Raw genomic sequence first — 19,952 nt, 5'->3', positions numbered from 1 at the left:
TGCAGCGGCACCGCGGCACCGCCGGCCCCAACACCCAAACACCCTCCCAACCACCCTCCCGCAGGCCTGTCCCCTCCACAGCCAGGCACTGAACAGCAACGAGAGCCCCAGCCAAAACCTGCGATGCTCGCAGAGTCCCAGCCCAACGCTGGGGGAATTGTGGGGTGCGAGGGGAGAAGGGGCCGCGGGCCCAGCCCAGCAGCGACAGCGATGTTGTCCGGTCCATTCGGGGGTCAGCGATGCGTTGGCTGTGGCTGCACCGCGGGAAGGGATGGAGAAGCCCGGTGTGCAGTTTGGCATGTCCAAATGAGGCCAACTATCAAAAATTCACTTTTCAGTAATAGTTCCATATGAAAACAAAGTACTCGGTGTTGTGTGAGTCACTCACTGTCCATCCTCTGACACCTCAGAGATTCTGTCTATGGATTTCAGGAGATCAGCAACGAGCTGCAGGGATTCTGCTCCGGAGAGCAGCTGCCTGGAAAGGGAGAGATGCAGTGTTAGATGGGGGGACAGGCAGCCAGGCAGTTTTGGGGTAGGGGGTTTGCCCACACTCTGTGATCCATCAGGACTGGAGAGACTCAGAGACTCCCACTTCCCACTTATTTTTACCACCTACACTTGGAGGAAAACACATTGCAGGTAAGAACACGGAACAGCTCCTCTGGCACACAACACAAACCCCTGAGTTTCACTCCTAAAAAACCCACTGAGGATGTTTATTTGTGACCCCAGAATGTAGCCACGTGTCAGGATGGTGTCAGGAGAGCTGTCCCAGCCCAGCTCACCTGATGGATGCCCGGGAGCTGGCTGTGACCTGGAGCAGGTGCTGCAGGGCCACCTCTGCGTTCTGCTTTGCCGCGGCCAGTCCCGCCTGGCCCGCCCGCAGCGCCTCGCTCTCCAGCTTGGAATTCCTCAGCTCAGCCTGGGAGGAACAGGCAAAAACCACGTGAAACAACCACAGAGCTCCAGCAGATACTCCTCAACTAATGAATGCATTCCCACAGCAGTTTATGGGTGTGTAAGATAATAATTAACTAATCCATAGTGAATACAATAAAACCACGTAATAAATAGCGACTAGATCCCATAACCAGACTGCCTGGAGGGAGTGTCTTCCCAGAATCGTTAGGGGTGGAAGGGATCCCTGGAGATACCCAGTCCAACCCCCTGCCAAGGGTCACCTACAGCAGGTGACACAAGAATGTTTCCAGGCATGTTTGGATGTCTCCAGAGAAGGACACTCCATGCATTCCCTGGACAGTTTGCTCCAGGGTTCTGACACCCTCCATGGAAAGAAGTTCTTCCTCCTTTTAGTTTCTGGCCATTGCTCCTCATCCTGTCACTGGGCACCGCTGAAGAGTCTGGCACCATCCAGGCCCTCCCAGCTTCTGACAGGACACCACAACTCCCAAGCCTTTACCGAACCTGAAAACACGCTCAGCATTTTCCCAAGAGCCTGCAAAAATCTTGCAATATCCTTTCCACTGGCTCAACTCCGAGAGGTGTCCCTACAGCCCCAGCAATGCTGTTCTGTACCTGGAGCAGTGCATTTTCCTGTCTCAGCTTGGCAGTGCTGTTCTCAGCTTTGACAGCCCGTTTCTGCAACAGAACAGAGATTACTGAAACCACAGCGTGCTGAGGCTAAACCAGGCAGCTTTGAGCTACATGGGCATGAGTGATTCCAGCACAGAACTTGGAGGGATACGGTTTGTGTTACACCACGCCGTGTTCTGAATGTTTTAGGAGGTAGGAACAGCTCCCTCCTTCCCTCCTCACTGCTCCTTTCTGGCATCTGCAGAACCTCCCCACCCTCACAGGGAAGAATTTCTTCCTGACATCTGATCTAAACCTAAGACCAGCACTTACAGTCATCAGCTGGAGATTCTGCTCCACGTGCTGCACCATCGCTTCCAAATCCCGCGCTTCTTTTTCTTCTTTGATTTTGTTTTCCTCAAGCTTTTTCTCAAGCTTCCTCAGGCTTAAAAAACAAGAGATGGCATCCAGTAAGCACTTGTACCATTAAATACTTCAGGAAGGAAATTCTAGGAAAGAATCAAGAATCTCATTGTTATAAGGAAAATGAATTCTTCCCAGAGAACTCCAATTCTGGGTGTGGCTCAGGGGATTTTTCTGTTCCACATCCACCAGCATTAATAGGAGCTGAGTGAGGAACACACAAACACACTCACGTGTCAGCTGGCTACTAACTTTCCAAGACTTTTTCAATTAAAAAAGACAGGTTTGCTGATGCGTTTTTTAATAAACAGCATAGATTTCAACTCCATTTGTCTTCTTTAAGGATGCTGTTTCTAGTGAGCACCTCTTCTAAGCCAACCCCTTACATGGTTATTTCCCCTCACACCGTGGCTCACGCACTTTTCTGCTTGAGTTTTGGACAGAATCTGAAGCTTATTGATCTTGCTTCTCAAAATAGCATTCTCTTCTTTTAGCTAAAAACAAACAAACAAACAAAAACCTCTCATTAGGATTGGGGTGTATTTTTGCAACAATACCAACAATCCAAGATCAGTAACAGAATATTCAGCTTTAACACTGGAAATTCTTGCACTTTCTAATACATTCAAGCTTAATTTTACCTTCAGTTTATCCATCTGGAAACCACTGCACTAACCCTGTGGGGCACAGGAATGCGACACTGAACCACCAGTGCAAACGTGGCTAATTAATGCTGCCAATTCTAAACATGACCTCAAGGGCCAGGAGCACGAGGAAGTCACCTGGGTCATGCGCAGGGCAGCAGGACAGAGAAGGTACTGGACCTGATTCATGCTGAAAAGCACATTTCCAGACCTAATTCTCTTCCTCAGCATCTCTTGGTGGCAGCAGGCGGTGACATCGAGTTCTGTAACAACCTGGCGCGCAGCTCGGGGCTCGGCTGACAGAGGCAGGAGCCGGGAGGGCGGGCAGCGCTCACCTGCTCGTAGCTCGGCTGCCGGAGGGGGACACAGCCCGGCCCCGGGGGGGCCCCGAGCGGCGCCGCGCAGGAGCCGCCACTGACGAGGTGGGCCTGCTCCACGGCCAGCGGCTGGTAGCTCTCGCTCCATTCCTCCTCCTCCTCCTCCTCCTCATCCCCCGACTCTGCGGGCACTGCGGGGAGCGGCGGCACGACGGGCCCGGGCCAAGCCCCCTGCGGAGGGGAGAGCGGGGCTGAGGGGGGTGTCCTGACGAGATGGGACGGGGGCCCGGCCGCGCTACCGCCCAGGGCCTTACCTGTGTGTCACCGCCCGCCCCGTCACCGCCGCGGGACTTGGAGCGGACGAACTCGCGGAAGGAGAACGGGTTGGGCTCGGCCGGAGCCCCCGGGAGCGCCATGGCCGCCTGAGGGCGGGGCGGGGCGGGGCTCCCCGGTCGGAACGGACCAATGAGCGCGCGGCTACCGCGGCCTCGCCCAATCGCGGCTCCGCCCCCGCCCCGCCCCCCGTGACCCCGCGCTCCCGGTGGCGGCAAGATGGCGGCGGCCATGGCGTGGCTGCGGCGCGGCGCCTGCGGCCCGGCCCGGCGGTGAGCGCGGCCCCGGCACCGCGCGGGGAGGGGACGGCGCTGGGCACCGCGGGGGATGGGGTGGGGACGGGCGGCAGCGCTCGGGACCCGCTCTAGGAGGGGATCAGCGCTCGGTAGCGGCCTTGGCGGAGGGGCCGCCGGCGCGCCCGGCACGGTGCGCCCGCAGGCCGTGACGGTGTCCCCGGTGTCCCGCAGGTGCGGGCTGGCGGCCGGCCGGAGCTACAGCGGCGGCGGCGCGTACCCCAGCGTGTCGCTGACGTGCCCGCTGCCCGGCGTGCCCAAGGCCGTGTTCGCGGCGGCCGAGAGCCGGGAGCGCTTCGAGACGCGGGTGACGGTGCTGGAGAACGGGCTGCGCGTCGCCTCCCAGAACAAGTTCGGGCAGTTCTGCACCGTGGGCAGTGAGTACCCGCCGGGGCTGGCGGCAGCCGGCCGGGGCAGGGCAGTGGCGGTGTCGCCTCAGCTTCCCCCCGAGCCGGGGGTCTGTTTGTAAGGACCGGGGGTGTAAAAGTCACGCTGGTTTATTCTCTTCTTTATGCCAGTTCTGGTAAATTCGGGATCAAGACACGAAGCGAAATACCTCAGTGGTATCTCCCACTTCTTGGAAAAGCTGGCTTTCTCCGTGAGTACTACCCTGGACTCGCCAGGGGTTCCCAGATCTGCGCGGGGCAGCGAGGGAGAGCAGCCAGGGAGGGCCTGACCCTCAGGGCTCTCTGCACTCGAGCTGTTTAAACCATGGGGACAGAGTTAATAGAGTCACAGAATCTTAATTCCTTGTTAATGATCATGGCTGTAATCATATTTTGGAAGTCTCTGTACTTTCACCTGCAAGGTTGGCAAGTCATGATCAAATCATTTGACTAAAAGGTTGTAGATGATAGTCTGGGCTACGCTGAAGGGTTATAAGCAGTTATTGCTTTACTAATTAATAACACTGGTATCTTCTTCCTTAGTCCACAGCTCAGTTTGGCAGCAAAGATGAAATTCTCCTCACCTTAGAGAAGCATGGAGGCATTTGTGACTGCCAGGCATCAAGGTGGGATGCTTCTTCTGCTGTTACCTGGTGTTGTAGCACTGACAACACTTTGAGTCTTTTTTTCTGGTGTGGGGCACAAAAAGCCACTTTTTATTCCCAAGCAGCAGCAATCCATTTGTGGTGGCTGCTGGGAAGCTACAAAAGTGAGCCTGAAAGGATTATAAAATTCAGATCTATTGAATTTAATGATTAAACGATTAAATAATTTAATGATTAAAACAGCTTCATCTGTGATTTCCTGATACTGAGGTGACACTGAATGATCCCAGAAGTGACTTCTCAGTGCAGAACCTGGTTTTTGTGTTGCAGGGACACCATCATGTACGCAGTGTCTGCTGATGCCAGAGGCCTGGACACCGTGGTCAACTTGCTGGCTGATGTAACGCTCCAGCCCAGGTTATCAGGTCTGGGAACACAATTCTCTGCCTCAAAAAAACATTTCCAACAGATGGCTTGCTCTCAAGAGCTCAGAATTCTTGGAGAAGTGACCTTGCAGCATCTGGGTGTTTTGTGTAGGGTTGCCATCCCTTGCTTTGTCTTGTTGCAGATGAAGAAATTGAGATGACCCGAATGGCCATAAGGTTTGAGCTGGAGGATCTGAATATGAGACCTGACCCAGAGCCTCTGCTCACGGAAATGATCCATGCGGTAACACACTGGGAATTCCACCCTGCGTGCAGCCTCCTGCTGCATTCTCTTCCTCATGGCCTTTTTGGCAGCTTCAGGGTTTATTTTAGACTGTTCTAAATTCAGATATTTTTGTGTGGGGGGGAGAATTTGGCTGTTCCTTCACTCTGAAATCCAGCATTCCACACAGGTGGAAGATTCTAACCCAAGCTAAAAAATAAATCTATCTGTAACTTCTCTTTATTGATGTTGGTGACAAAATGTTACTGAGTTGCAGTGACATTAGTGAAAAAATGCTCAACCTTTCCTCTCTTAGAGGTGGGCTTAATTCCAAAACAAAAACAGGTTTAGAGAGGGGGTTTAGGGAAAAATGAAGTGATGTTTGTGACTTTAATGTCTCTGTTCCCTTTTAGGCAGCCTTCAGAGACAACACAGTGGGACTGAAGAGGTTCTGCCCCGTGGAAAACACAGACAAAATCGACCGGGACGTGCTGCACTCGTACCTGAGCAGTTACTACACCCCAGACAGGATGGTGCTGGCCGGGGTGGGGATTGAGCACGAGCATCTGGTGGAGTGTGCCAGGAAGTACCTGCTGGGGGTGGAGCCCGTGTGGGGCACTGGGCGGAGCAGGGGCGTGGACAGGTCCGTGGCTCAGTACACCGGAGGCATCGTCAAGGTAAATGGTGCAGGTGGCATCAAGCATCTTGCTCATTTCTCTACAGGCTTTTGCTTTTCTAAAGTTACATTTCATGAGTATGAGCCCAAACTGGCCATGACAGCTGTTAATTGTGATGTGGTAATTATTGGGAACGTATCAAACTGGGTACAACAGGGAAAAGTGGTGTTAATAATCTGTCTGCCCTTCCCACAGGTGGAAAAAGACATGTCAGATGTGAGTCTGGGCCCTACTCCCATCCCAGAGCTCACCCACATCATGATTGGGTTAGAAAGCTGCTCATTTTTAGTAAGTATTAACCTAAAGTCCTGCATTTTGGATGCCCTGTACTTGGAGAATCCCAGAACACTGACATTACACAGACATTAACATTTTTGCTGCTGCATGTAAAAACAAGCAGCTTTTTCCATGATTTTGCTGAAGGCCTTGACCTTCACACTCCTCTTGTGCTGTGGTTTTTTTTCCTCCCCTTTACTCACCCCAGACCCTTGAGAGCTCTGCCATGACCTGACTGAGTTTCTTGTTGCAATCCAGGAGGACGATTTCATTCCTTTTGCGGTGCTAAACATGATGATGGGAGGTGGTGGCTCTTTTTCAGCTGGAGGGCCTGGCAAGGGCATGTTCACCCGGCTGTACCTCAATGTGCTCAACAGGTTGGTTTGTCTTGCTGTTTAGGGGTGGCAGAAACAGTCCTGTAGCAGGTTCACATGGGAAAAAAAATGAAAGCAAACCCCCCAGGTTTTACATCAACTTATTCTGCTTGGAATGTGGGACTGGTTTGTCAGTTGGCATTTTGAGAGGGTGAAAGTACAGGGCAGAAGTGACCAGGAATCTTGTTTTCTTCCATTTGTCCTATCCATGCTTTAATCAGGGAATATTAACAGGATTGGCTCTGTACTGTCCTGGGTTTGGTCTCAAGGATTCAAGTGGAGAGAGGGGAGTAGATGCCACATGCATAAATTGTCCGAGGCAGGGATTGACAATTCTCATTGCACTGCTGAGAATCCTGAAAATGCACTAGGAGGGAGCTCACTGGTGATGTTTGTTTTAATTTTTACATTGTAAATTCTGGTTTTTAAATTTTAAAATACTGTTTGTATTACTCACAGGCACCACTGGATGTACAATGCCACCTCTTACCACCACAGCTATGAGGACACAGGTCTCCTGTGTATCCATGCCAGTGCAGATCCAAAACAGGTACAGAGTCCTGTACTCACAGACAGGTGTCCTTAAACAGTGACCACATCACTCAGCACCACACAGTGGTGCTGACACAAGAAGCATCGTTCTGATCTTCTTTCCATGATCTGTTTTCCCCAGGTTCGGGAGATGGTGGAAATCATCACCAGGGAATTCATCCTCATGGCAGGAGCAGTGGGAGAGGTCAGCAGCACATTTGAACTTGCAGATGGTCTTTGAGCTGAAATAATCCTTGGAAGTGTCCAAGGCCAGGTTGGATGGGGCTTGGAGCAACCTGGGATAGTGGAAGGTGTCCCTGCCCGTGGCAGGGGTGGGGCTGGATGGGGTTTAAGGTCCTTCCCAACCCAAACCAGTCTGGGATTCTGTGAATGCATTGCACTGACTGTGCTAGAATGGGTTTCTATAGACAAGTTTGTTGCATTTCTGTAAAAGAGTACAGCAATATGAGCAATGCATCCACAAAGAGAGAGGTGTCTGCAGAACTCTTCCCTGTTACCTTGTATTAGAGAGCAGCAACCAGAAATTCTTTCATTTCCTGCTCATTCACAGGTAGAACTTGAGAGAGCAAAGACACAGCTCAAGTCCATGCTCATGATGAACCTGGAGTCTCGGCCAGTGATCTTTGAAGATGTGGGAAGGCAGGTTTTGGCAACAAACACAAGGAAGCTACCTCATGAGCTCTGTGCCCTCATCAGTGAGTAGACAATGCTTTGCCTTGCCTTGAGGGAGCTGTAGGTACACTTAGAATATTCTTGTAGCACTGGCAAATTGCCTTTGAAAGCCTGGGGGCATAAATACTACAGAAATATATTTCAGACTGAGCTTAATTGCTTTCAGGCTAACACAGGGGCTTACTTTAGTCAGAAGGGAAAACCAGAATCATGGTAGAGAAGGTCTGGAGTTGGTTTTCTGAGCATCAGCCTAAAGCTGCTTTGAGCTGTTCACAGTGGAGTTGTCACAGCTCTGCCTTTTTTCTGTCTGCAGGTCAGGTGAAACCCACGGATATCAAGAGGGTGGTGACTAAGATGCTGCATAAGAAGCCAGCAGTGGCTGCCCTGGGTGACCTGACAGATCTGCCCACGTATGAGCACATCCAGGCTGCTCTCTCCAGCAAGGACGGGCGGCTGCCGCGGCTCTACCGCCTCTTCCGATAGAGCAGCACCTCCTGCCCGGCCTCAGACTCCCTTCTTTTTTAATGGTTTGTTTGATTTTCATGTTGCTGTACCACCCTCCCTCCCCCCAGTGCTCCCAGGCATTCTGTGCAACCATGGAGCTGAGCAAAGCTGCTTCGGGGCACTGGACTGTGAAGAGCTCGTGTAAGGAGCCAGCCCTGGCTCCAGAGGAGGAGCTTGAGCCTCTGAGTAGGTCACAAGAGGAGATGGTGTTGACACCCTTCTCTTGGCTTTGGGGAGAACAGAGCAAGCCAAAATATTCATCACTACAGTGAAAGCACATCTCTGAGCAGTCAGTCACTGCTGTGCTGCCTCTTCATCACCCCAGCAGTGGAAGTGGGGCTGTCACACAAGGCCCCGATGTGCCCTTCCTGAGGAATGTGTGGCACCTTAAAGAGCTTGGCTTACGTGTCTGAATTGAAAGAATATTTATAACTGTTAACCAAGGTGAACAAAGACTTGGTCAGACTAAATTAGGAAAATAATAGTTATTGTCCCCAGTGAAGTTAGGCAAAAATTTCCTGCAATCCAGGTTTTGTTACAAATCATGGATCCATTTCATCAGTGTAATTCACCATCTGACAAGGAGTCACCCACCTGGGAATAACTTCATCATCTTGCTAGAGCTCTGAGGGAAGCAGACCCATGACAGAACCAGTTTTCTGTGGAGTTCCTCTGCAGAGGTACTGTACATAATGGACACTTACTTGAGAATGAGAACGATCCTATTCTTCAGGTTTTTCACTTGGACATGAACTGTGCTAAAGAATAAAAGTTCTTTTCCTCCACCGTTGCTATACAGTTATTAAAATATGAGTTGCTGCTGCTGCACCTTAAACTCATGCCTCATTTCCTCAGTGTCACCCAGATGGACTTAAGGCCTTGCAAAAAGAAGACACAATCATCAGTCTCACAGCAGAGATAAGGCTCAGCTGAAAGGCAAGATGATAAAATGACAACATTTAGAAACGCGATCTTGACTGACACCACGTCACAGAAAGCCAAGTGCCACACGTGTGACATACTGAAGAAATGGAGACTCAAAAGAGGAATAAAACACTGGATTTATATAATCCCCTAATACATGGGTGTAAAAATACAAGACAGCTGTGTTGCAGCACTTCACTGCTAGATGTGTATGGTAAGGAGCAATCCAGCTGGGAGCAGAGCACTGTGAGGCTGCTGTTGCCTGCTTTACCCCGTCCTTTCCTCATGCAACTCAAAAGAAAACATGTTGCATTGCTTCCTGCAGAGCCCACAGTGTGGAAGTCCTGTTCAGTTGTTGTGTATGTTTGTGAGGAAATAAAGAGACCTCTGAACAACTGAAGCAAGTAGTAAGAGTTCTGAAATTCATCTGCCAAGGGTTTCTTGAACTGGCAGGTGGAACATACTTTGTTCAATGCAAACAATTCCAGAGAAATCTGTCCCGCTCCTCCAGCTGAAGACAAATGGCCCAGGTCACCCAAACATGCACCATGCAAAGAACTCTGGTTCTGACAACAATAAAAGCTGGTTCTCAGTTAAGGTATTGCATTAATTTATTTTTATTCCTTTAAAAAGAAAGGAAATCCAAATACCTGATGGCTACAGACAGGTCAGTGCCATAAATGTACCGCAGAACAGGAGCCTGTCTTGGACAGGTTGCATAGTCAGCAGCACTTCCTCCAAGGTGTTTGCATGATGTTTTAGGTCCTAAGGTGATTAATGATCCCATCTGTGCCCATGAGGAGTTCTTAATTATTAGCTGTACTTAACGTTTTACCAGTGCCATACTGGTCCTTGTAGTATATATAGCCTTAAGACAACACTACTTCAAAAATCGCAAGTTATTCACAGTTTACTGATTTGGAAAAATAAAACCAAAAGGAATTGACTGTGATTGGAGGTAATGGAGCTGTGTGGAGCTGAGTGGCTGCAGTTGCTCTGCAAACCTCCCTGGTGCACTCACTTGACATCACTTTGGTGAAGCATCACACAGTGCCTGTTTTGAGACCATGATTTCCAGCTCCTGCTGCTGAAGGCAGGTAGTGTTTAATCAGCCCTGGGGAGCACAAGTGAGTTCAGGAAGGGATTGCTTCAAGCAGTCTCAGCAGACAAATATATGGCCTGAGAGTTTGGTATTTACCCCCTTAGTAACAGAAGGCCTAGAGAATGATTATTGAAAGGCAATGTTTCTACACTTCAATGTACAGGAGTACATTCACACACAATTTGCTGTAGAGGACCCAAAAAGCCCAACACAGGAGCACCACACAGAACTGCCCAAGGCCATGAACTGGTCCCTGTTACTCATTGTACAGAATACCAACACTTGGCTACAGAGAAGGAGCAAACCCAACCCCACACTGGATGTAAGTTAACCTGATCAAACCAAAGAGACAAACGAAATTCACCTTTCTGCAGGCTTTTCTTAGGTCCCCTGCCCTGGGTGATGCCAGTTCCAGCAGCTGTGCCCCTGCGTGGAGGGGAACCAAGGGTCTGCACCCAGTGGCCTCCTAAGATAGTCTGGTTAAAAAGAAATCAATTACACCAGTTGGGATGGATGTCTTAAATAACTGACTCCTTTTCTTCGGCAGAAGCACTCGAGCTACATGGATTAGCTCATGCAAATGAATCCAGGATGAGGTTTAAGACATTCTTCACAAGCCACAGCAACTGCCAGAGGTGCTTAAGCAGACAATTCCCTGCAGAGTTTGCCAAGGCCTGAAATCCTCTTTCGGGGCACCTCTACCACGAGCACTGCAGAGCTCCCAGCTCAAGAAATGCTACATATGCTGCTGGATCTTTGGTCCTTTTGTTCCAGGCGTTTCTGAAGTTCCCTTGTAGTCCGCCTCCTTATTCCGATTAAATACAGATCTCTGTCAAACTGCCCTGCAGCCAGTGGGATGCTGCAACAGAAACACAAGCCAGCAGGTCAGGGCATGAATGCATTCTTGTTTGCCCAGCATTTCCCTACTACTTCATACAACAAAGGCCACAAACCTAATTTTTTCTTTCTTAAGGCATTCAGCTACTGCTGTGGGAGAAACAAGGGTTGTTCTTCCACAGCAACAAGTTAAGGTTTTTCACAGTACTTTAAAATGCTGGTTTGTAAAAGGGAAATGCGCTTTAAATTTTAGCACGAACTGGCCTGCATTCATATATAGAGGACTTTCTTTATGAGTCTAAACTAAAGCCCACTCATTTGAAAAGCTAAACCAGGTTACTGCTAATTTGGTGTACTCACTGGTGTGGTTCACCTCAACAATTCTTACCTTGGTCTGCTTTAGGAAAGCCAGAGGAAACCTGAACAGCCCATCACACACTGCTATTTAATGGGTATTTAATATCCATAAACAAAAATTCCCATTTGTAATTGCACTGCTGATTAAATACTTTGAGAAATCACTTTTCTAGATACTCAAGTCTTGAAAACTCTGACCATTGTTACTCACAAAAAAGAGAATAATTTCAGTGATTTAACCACATTTTTTAAGGAGTTCTGCTAATACAACAGCCCACAGTAGGACATTAAGAACTTGGAGGATCTCAAAATACTCCACTGACATCCAGCTGTGCTGAAATGCAGCCACCACTGGGGAAGGAAAACAGAACTGATACCAAAGAGGGAAAGAGGAAGAGGAAAGCTGCCCATGCTGATAGGGAAAACAAAGAGCTGCATCTCAGATAAAACACAGATTTATATTCAATTCCAGTGGGCTCTGTTTATCCCCCTCAGAAGGATTAAAGGACCTGGCAGCAGGGATTTCAGCTGTCAGTGCAAGGTTTAAGCTCTTACTGCTCTGACCACTGGCATGTACTGGGTGAAACTCCAACAGGCTGCAGGGAGTTACGAGGGATAGACACAGGAGAATATCCTCGGGATCACTGGAGCCATGAGCAGTCATGTGGAGCTGCATAAGGAGCTACTCACTTGTCTCTGCCAGGCCTCAGCTTCACACGAAACAAGGCAAACACAGGCCTGTGGTCCGAGGTTTTGATGACAGGACAAGAGGAATACTTGACAGCCTGGATGTCATCCTTGTAGCGGCTGCGAAACACGACCCGGTCCTGGAGGCAGGGAGACGGGACAGTGATGGGGACTCCCTCTGCACATCACCCACCCTGGGAAGCAGCACTGGCTCACAAGAGACAAATCCATTCATTTATCACACTCCACTCAATGGAATTAAGGTGTCTTGAATGGGGATCCATTCATGAAGTGTCTGATTTCCAACAGCTGTTCTGTGCCAGCTCTGAGCACAGGGGAGAGCCCACTCAAACAGGGAAAATGAGGTTAACAGGCTCCCTGTGCTCACAAATTCAACAGTCCTTTCTTCCACAAGTCCCAGCTGCCCTTAAGCAACAAATCTCAGCACAACTGAATGCCCTTTGACTTTTGAAATCATCCCTTACCGTGTAGGAGGGAGTCCTTTGCTTGGAAGTGGTGTCATAGCTGTCCTTCCCTATGTCAAACTTGTAGGAAGGACGAAAATGGATATCAGCCTCTTGGAATCCTTTGAAAATAGACCCTGTGAGGGAAGGGGAGAAGAGCATGAACAAACTGCTCCTTCCTGACAACTGAGCACTGTGTCTACTAATGCTGGCTAGAAAAAACAGCCATGTACATCCCAGAAAAACCTGGGCTTGGGCTCCAGAAAGGAAGCAAGCTCCAGTCCCGACTAGAGAGGATAAAAAATACCCAGTGGCTGTTTAGTCAGTGGCCAATTGAACAAAGAACAGCTGGTCCATGCACTTCCCCTTCCACTGAAAGCTCGTGCTGCTTTGCAGATGCTGTTCAAATCTAAATTCCCTGGACACTGGGACAGAACGATGCCCAGGTTACAGAGGAGTCAGATGAAACAGCAGCAAATGGCTTGGGAGGTTACATTATACAGAGCAAACTGCTATGGCAAAAGGTCCCTTGACACACTGCCACTGTATTTGACAACTGCTGACTCCCTTTTTTAGGGAACTTAACCAAAGAAAGCAGGAAAGGTCTCCAGGAAATGGGGATTGGGCTGACGTTACTCCTGTGTGTAGGTATCTTTGTTCCTGGAGAGGAGGGAGGTGAAGAGCTGCCCCTTACCCCGACTCATCTCACTGGTCAGCTGGTCATACACCAGGAGCTTGGACACGTCTGTGCTCGGGTTCTGGTTCAGGATGGAATCCACAGTCTCCCGATCCTTATTCAGCCGGAAGTTGAAGTCACCAAACCAGAAAACTTCATCAAACCGAGTTGTGACATCACCTGCAAATTCAGACCACAAGTGTTCGAGGGATGCTGCTGAATGTCTTCGAGGAAATTCATTCTTTTCACTACCAGGAGATGTGACACTGAGTATGTTTTCTACCTGTGATCACCACTGAATGTGGGAATTAAAAAGCCAGGATAAAACACAAAAACCTAATGCAACACTGCAGATAAAGAGTATATTCAATTTTCTAGTAAAAGGACCTAATTATTTATCTGGGCATCAAGTAGTCAGCACAGTATTAGGAAATGAGAATGGAATTTGGCAAACAATGCTCTGACCTGTGTACATTCAAAGTCACATAAGGCTTCTTCTCTTAAGCTTTGAAATAAAGTAATTTCTGATTGTTCTAGAAAACACTCAGAAAGTGAAACACATCTGTAATATTCATAATAATTAGATGAAAATTATCATATTGCTAAAAAAATACATCATGTAAAAATTCCCTTTTGAATTTTCTCTCTCCCAATTTTTTTCTCAAATTCCCATTTTTAAGAAAAAAATAAATCATGGGAATAATAACTACCCTCAGACAAAAAGAGCTGTGGTCTCTTTTTACACTGTCTCAAATGGTAACTTTTCTTGTCTCTTTCTCAGTGCAGTCTGAGAGACAATGCACAGACTCTGCTGATCTGGGCTCCCACACGCTCATGGTTTCACACTTACTAGAACTGGATCGATATGGATTTGTGTCCGGAACATTCTTGGGAAGTGTAAGGGCTTGAATGGTTTTATTGTAGTCCAGTTTCCTCTCATTTACTTTACTGTCCCCAGCTGCAAGACAGAAACCCCATTACTGCCAGGAATGAATAATTTTCATTCAATGACCATTTTTGGTTACACCAGGAGCTTCTGAAGGGCATCACCCATTTTCCACATGTAAAATGTGACACTCTGGGAGCGTCTGCACTGAATAATAACGACAGAAAGTGTGGAAAAAGGGATACAATGGTGCAGAGTTCATTTCTGTTTCCATAAACACAGTTCTTTTGTAAGTTTGTTACCAAACAATCCTCCTCCCTTATCCTTCTCAGCTCAGCAATCCTGAGCGTTGGCTTCAGCCTGTCCTGCTTTTTCACCTCTGTACAGCTCCCTCCCCTCCTCCCTCAGCCAGGACACTCGTAGCAAGATTGCAAATGTCTCACATGTGAAGTGAGAGGTGATGAAGAGAAAGGAGGTCCCAAAAAACGTGAAGCAGATTCCCAGAGCTCCCTTGGTTTTGATCTGAGACACGATTCGAGTTGTCACCGTGGCATACTCCACTTCTGGAAGGATGAAAAGAAGATGCTGTCACTGCAATGCTTCTGAGAGTGAGCAGGGAGGTTAGGAGAGGGAGAAAAGGGCAGGGCACAGGCTGGCAGCAGTGCCTTCAGCTCCCCACACACCTGAGCAGAACCAGATGAGGTCCCTGCGGATGAACACGGACATGTAGAGCACTCCGTGAGCGGCCGAGTGCAGCAGGACGTAGTGGGGGCCCAGCGTCTCCTGCAGGCGGATCTCCCACTCTCTTCTGCAGGAAAGAACAACAGCTGGATCACACAGACAGTACAGGAGACAACAACCAGGAGAGGAGATCAGCATTGTGCACACAGAGCAATCCCTCTCATACAGAACTACAAGTCATAAGCAAAACCTGCACTGAACTGAGGGGTGGCTGCTGAGATGGCACAGAAATCAGAGGAGCTTTGCCATCAGCTGCCCCGACAACAGGATGGAATTCTGCATGCTCAGAGAAGCTGTTCCATCCCTAGCAGTGCTCAAGGCCAGGTTGGACAGGGCTTGGAGCACCCATGTCTAGTGGAAGGTGTCCCTGCCCACGGTAGGGGGTGGGACTGGATGGGCTTTAATGTCCCTTCCAACCCAAACCATTCTGGGATTTTATGATTCACAGATCTCTGTGACTTTTTCCTCTAATCCCATTTCCTCTGGTGTTCGTGCAATAGAATTCAGTCTCGTTAAATTGATTGATAATTGCAAATATTAAGAACATAATGGGGACTATTTCTAGTCTAATTCAAAGCAAAATGATTAGTTAACAATAAAAGAAGATGGTCCATTACATTGTTTTTGCTACCTGTCTGGACAGCCTTCTTGAACCCCAATGACATACATGTCCTGGGCAAAGTCTGGATCTGTTGGCAACAAGAAGTCATCCAGATTCACTGGAAGTTCCTATTACACAAGAAATTTAAAACAAAAAGAAAGAAAAGCAGTGTTAGTTATGCAAAGATTTACTAGAAAAATACCTTGTAATTTGACAAAGACAACGACTCAGGTTGACAAGGAACATAGTCATGAACAAAAAAGCATCACCCCAATCCTTGCAGTAGAGCTGGGCTAACTTTACTGCTGCCAAAAGACCTGTGAAGACTTCTGTGCACTTACCTTCTGACCCTGCATGTTCCAGGTGGCCACAAAGATTCCGATGTTCCGATCAGGGAAATATCTGCTAAGTTCTTCTGCTCCCATTAAGGCACCACTTGCCAGAAGGCTGCCTTCCAAATAGCTCCTGTAGACAGAAGACCCAAAAAAGAGCATCTAAGGAATGGGCATGGCAGCTGGGATACTGATTTGTAATGCTTGAACCTTGAAGCAATCAAGAATATACCTTTAAGAAGAAGGAATTAAATATTTATATATTATTCTGCTTGCCTAAAGTTCCTTCCAAAGCCAGGACACGAGGGTGATAATGAGGCTGATGCTGCTCAGGTTGTGTGATGGGAAGGCTGAAGCCATCCAAAGTCTTCAGCCCCACTAACACTCATCCAGAGAGAGAACAAAGAAATTGGTTTGATAGCCTCAGGTTGCCCAGAGAAGCTGTGGCTGCCCCATCCCTGGAAGTGTTCCAGGCCAGGCTGGATGGGGCTTGGAGCAACCTGGGCTAGTGGAAGGTGTCCCTGCCCATGGCAGGGGGTGGGGCTGGGTGACCTTTGAGGTCCCTTCCACCCAAACCATCCTGTGTTTCCATTACATTTGAGTACCTCGAAGCAGCTCAGCTTACTTCAAACATAAAAACAGCTCCACCATTTCCAGTGTTCTGGCATCAAGTTTCCCCTAACCAAAAACTCAAACTCACATCCTTCCTTCAATTCAGCTCATCAAATCACCTTCAAGAAAATAATTTATTGAGCCTGAGGTCTCAAAGCATCCCATTTGGGAAGGACAGATGCATCCCGCAGCACGTGCCCCTCTGAAGGACACGCTTACAGAGGTGAGGGATGCTGGCACAGGGACTGCATGTTGAATAAGCATTTTTAATCTTGCTTAAGCTCTGCAAATAACGAAGAGAGAATAATGTCAGGGAGTTCTGGGCAACCCAACACTGCCCACCTGGCTCCAGCTGCTTAAGGGAGGAATGGGAAAGAAGACCCTGTGACAAACAAGTAACAATCTATCTTTGAGGCTTTTTTTAGTAGTTAGTAGCACTTTAATTTATCTCAGAATTATTTCCCCTCTACTACTGACTCCCATGCTTTGGATCAATGATTAGATTTTTCCCTCCTGGAAAAGCTGGGGCAGAGGAGCTCCTGTGGGATACTAGAGTAGTTCCCAATACATAATTTGATCCTGCCAGAAGCCAAACAAGTGCAACATCTGCTCAGCACCTCACAGGACTCTGATAATACTGCATGACAATTTCAATTTAAAATATCTGGTGTTATTTTTTTCTGCAATTTATCATTTCAGTTCAAGCCCAATGTACTTTCAGATTTTTCTAAAAAATAGTTTTCCCAACTGCTGGCTTGCACAGCTACTGCTTCTTAATTCTCAAAACAGATTATGTAAACATTGCAAACAAACTGACAGCAAATCAAACTCGTATTTAAGAAAATACCCAGCTAAAGGGAGCAAATGTACCGATCTCTTAATCTTCCAACTGTTTCCAGTCCCCACAGCAGGTTAAATAACACAGACCAGCTTTTGTGCTTTTCCAGGAGCTCAGAAGTTCCCTGCCCAGTGGGATTCTCCTTCCCTGCCAACACCCCAAACTCTCCAGCTGGGAGAAGCTGGGGGAGCCCTACCTGCTGCGAACATCCTTGGCTCGAATGGGAGTGAGCACGCTGAAGGTGGATTTCATGGAGTCTGTGGAGCAATTGTCATAGAGTGTCCCATTGCCCTGCAGCTTGGAGTCGCTGAGGCTGCTGCTCACCCTCCCAAACTTGTGCTGAGAATAATGTCGGTAATCCAGACAATCTGAGTCGATCCTATTAGCTGTCCTCAGGGAGTGGGAGGCCACGTTGAGCTCCATGGGGGGCAGGGGGCGGGCCGGCATGATTTGGGACAGCCGGGGTTTGCCCCCCGCGAAACCCTTCCCCCGCAGGAGCCCCCCAAAGGCACTGGAGATCTCGGAGGCTCGTTTGCCCAGGTCCGAGGCGCCTCCCCTGCTCTTCCCCACGGGACTGGCTTCCAAGGCGTCTGGTGAACTGGGCAAGGAATCCTGCTGGCAGCAGGGATTGCAGGGGCTGGCCCTGCCCCTGGTGGGAGGGCTGGGGGACGCTTCCCGCAGGGAACCGTTGGAGGAGCTCGTCTCGTTGGGATCAGTCAGACTTTCCTGGCTTGTCCTGAACCGTCTCCACCTCCTCCAGCTCTTCTCATCCAGGGATGCAGCACGCTCCAGCCGGGGCTTCCGAGGGGGCCTTGGAGTGATCGATTTAATTTTCATATTGGCTTTGAGTTCTTCCGGCAGAAGCTTTAGGGTCTCGCTTATGGGCGTGCCTATTTTCGGAGGTGCCCCCTCGCCCCCAGCCTCCTTCTTGGCTGCTTTTCCAGCTTTTTTTGCCTGCAGGTCCTGTACTGCTCCACCCTCCATGCTCCGAGTAAGACACACCCTTGAGTGCTGTGGAAATCCATTTGGAGTACTCATTGTCCCCCAGGTACCAGCTATGGATGCTGCTCCAGACGAAAACTTCCTCAAAGCATGGTCTCCTTCCCTTTACCACCCTGTGGGTTCACAGGGCTTTACTCAGCCAGCAAGACATGGGAACTGCAGACAGCTCAGCCTTTAGCTGGGAATGAAGGGCAGGTGAATGTGCAGGCAGATGCATCATCTGCAAAATTCCAAGACGTGGGATACCTGGATTCCCCCAAGAGAAAGATGTAAGAATGAAAAGTTATTGAGCTGCGGACTGTACTCCTTGGTCAGAAAGCATCTCCTTGCAGGACCTCTTTCTAGCACAACTCAAACCTTAACGTGACCTTGTTAGAAAATCACTGTTATTTCCCGTTTTTTCCCCCAAAAGCAGAGCAGAGAAGTGACCTCCACACTGCTGCAAGCATCACGGCTGTGTACACCCTTCTTTGAGAGAAGGCTGTGTGTCCTGTTAGCACGAAAGGAAATTTAAACTACACAGAAACCGCAGCTCGTTGTCCTTGCTGTACACAGGCGTCACCAGCACAACCAGCCCGCAGCACCGGCTGCCCGAGGCCAGGAAATTTCCAGTGATCCCACAGCCGGGAAATCGCTGCCGCCTTTTCCTGCCTTGCACCAACCCCGCTCCCTGACGCTGACACCGAGACAACACCCCAGCGGTGGGTTTAGGGTACGGAAAAGGGGTTCGACTACATTTCTACACGAGGGAAGCACCTCGTCATTCTGCGGCTACCGCGGACCAGCCTCCCCCGGCCGCTGCACCTGGGAGGGCAACACCCCATGACCGCAGCCCGGAGCCCGGGTTTGGCACCGAGGGGCCGCCGCCGGCATCCCCCGGCCGGGCAGGAGGGACCCGGCCCCGGCCCCGGCCCTCACAGCGGCCGCGCCTCCCGCCCGCCGGGGCCGCCCCTTCCCCGCCGCCGCGGGCCTCACCGGTTCCTCCTCACGGCTCCTCCCCGCTGAGTCGCAGCGTCGGTGCCGGTGCCCGTTTCGGTGCCGCTGCCCGTTTCTGTGCCGCTGCCCGTTTCGGTGCCGCTGCCCGTTTCGGTGCCGCTGACGGTCCCGGTTCCGGCCGCCCCGGCCCGGCCGTAGCAACGGGGGCAGCGCTGTGCCGGGCCCGCCCCGCCCGCAGCGCCCCCCGGCGGCCGGAGGAGCGCCCGCCCTCACGGCGCCGAGAAAGCGGCGACCGCGCAAAGTGGCGGCTGTCGCGACACGGGCTGCCGGCGGCGTTTGAAAAGCAGCTTAAAATAAACGTTTTACACTTAAAGAAATTTTAGAAGTTGCCTAGATTAAGCCTAAAGCTTCAATTTTGAACAGTTCAACGATCACAGAATCGCAGACTGGTTGGGGTTAGTAGGGAGCTTAAAGATAACCCAGTTCCCAACCTTTGCCAGAGGTAGGGACACCTTCCACAGGCGCCAAGCCCTGTCCAGACTGGCCTTGGACACTTCCAGGGATGGGGCAGCCACAGATTCTCTGGGCACCCTGTGCCAGGGCCTCACCAGCCTCCCACCATCCCATCTAAACCTGCTCTGATGCACAAGCACCTTCCGAACAACCAACACTCCAGGCTGCCTTTCCTCACACAGATCATTCCCGGACAAACAGGAG

General features: G+C 49.8%; 3 protein-coding genes across 4 annotated transcripts; 1 reads left to right on the top strand and 2 right to left on the bottom strand.

The window, feature by feature from the left end:
• Positions 1-224: 224 nt before the first annotated feature.
• On the bottom strand, positions 225-3,352 carry ENTR1 (endosome associated trafficking regulator 1). The gene is made up of 7 exons (XM_069031632.1): positions 3,235-3,352; positions 2,939-3,151; positions 2,380-2,453; positions 1,870-1,981; positions 1,540-1,602; positions 789-925; positions 225-478 (listed from the first exon to the last, which is right to left on the bottom strand). Exons 1-7 carry the CDS (start codon positions 3,334-3,336, stop codon positions 385-387), a joined length of 795 nt encoding a protein of 264 aa, XP_068887733.1. The 5' UTR covers positions 3,337-3,352; the 3' UTR covers positions 225-384.
• Positions 3,353-3,454: 102 nt separating this feature from the next.
• PMPCA (peptidase, mitochondrial processing subunit alpha) lies at positions 3,455-9,770 on the top strand. 2 transcript variants are annotated; one of them, XM_069031681.1, is made up of 14 exons: positions 3,455-3,525; positions 3,721-3,923; positions 4,065-4,144; positions 4,476-4,558; positions 4,868-4,962; positions 5,106-5,206; positions 5,599-5,862; positions 6,058-6,150; positions 6,397-6,515; positions 6,972-7,062; positions 7,186-7,248; positions 7,615-7,759; positions 8,050-8,263; positions 8,770-9,770. In XM_069031681.1, the coding sequence occupies exons 1-13, from the start codon at positions 3,473-3,475 to the stop codon at positions 8,217-8,219; spliced, it is 1,560 nt and encodes a 519-aa protein (XP_068887782.1). In that variant the 5' UTR covers positions 3,455-3,472; the 3' UTR covers positions 8,220-8,263; positions 8,770-9,770. The 2 variants fall into 2 exon arrangements, with proteins under 2 accessions (XP_068887782.1, XP_068887781.1); XM_069031680.1 differs by having other exon boundaries at positions 8,050-9,770.
• Positions 9,758-19,450, bottom strand: INPP5E (inositol polyphosphate-5-phosphatase E). Its single transcript, XM_069031679.1, has 11 exons — positions 19,275-19,450; positions 17,494-18,545; positions 15,857-15,980; positions 15,546-15,643; positions 14,857-14,981; positions 14,617-14,736; positions 14,138-14,245; positions 13,306-13,467; positions 12,633-12,748; positions 12,151-12,287; positions 9,758-11,125 (listed from the first exon to the last, which is right to left on the bottom strand). Exons 2-11 carry the CDS (start codon positions 18,333-18,335, stop codon positions 10,993-10,995), a joined length of 1,965 nt encoding a protein of 654 aa, XP_068887780.1. The 5' UTR covers positions 18,336-18,545; positions 19,275-19,450; the 3' UTR covers positions 9,758-10,992.
• Between the last annotated feature and the right edge of the window lie 502 nt (positions 19,451-19,952).

The sequence above is a fragment of the Aphelocoma coerulescens genome, chromosome 17, assembly GCF_041296385.1.
Source record: "Aphelocoma coerulescens isolate FSJ_1873_10779 chromosome 17, UR_Acoe_1.0, whole genome shotgun sequence".
Lineage (NCBI taxonomy): Eukaryota > Metazoa > Chordata > Aves > Passeriformes > Corvidae > Aphelocoma > Aphelocoma coerulescens.
This window is presented reverse-complemented; position numbering and strand designations above follow the sequence as displayed.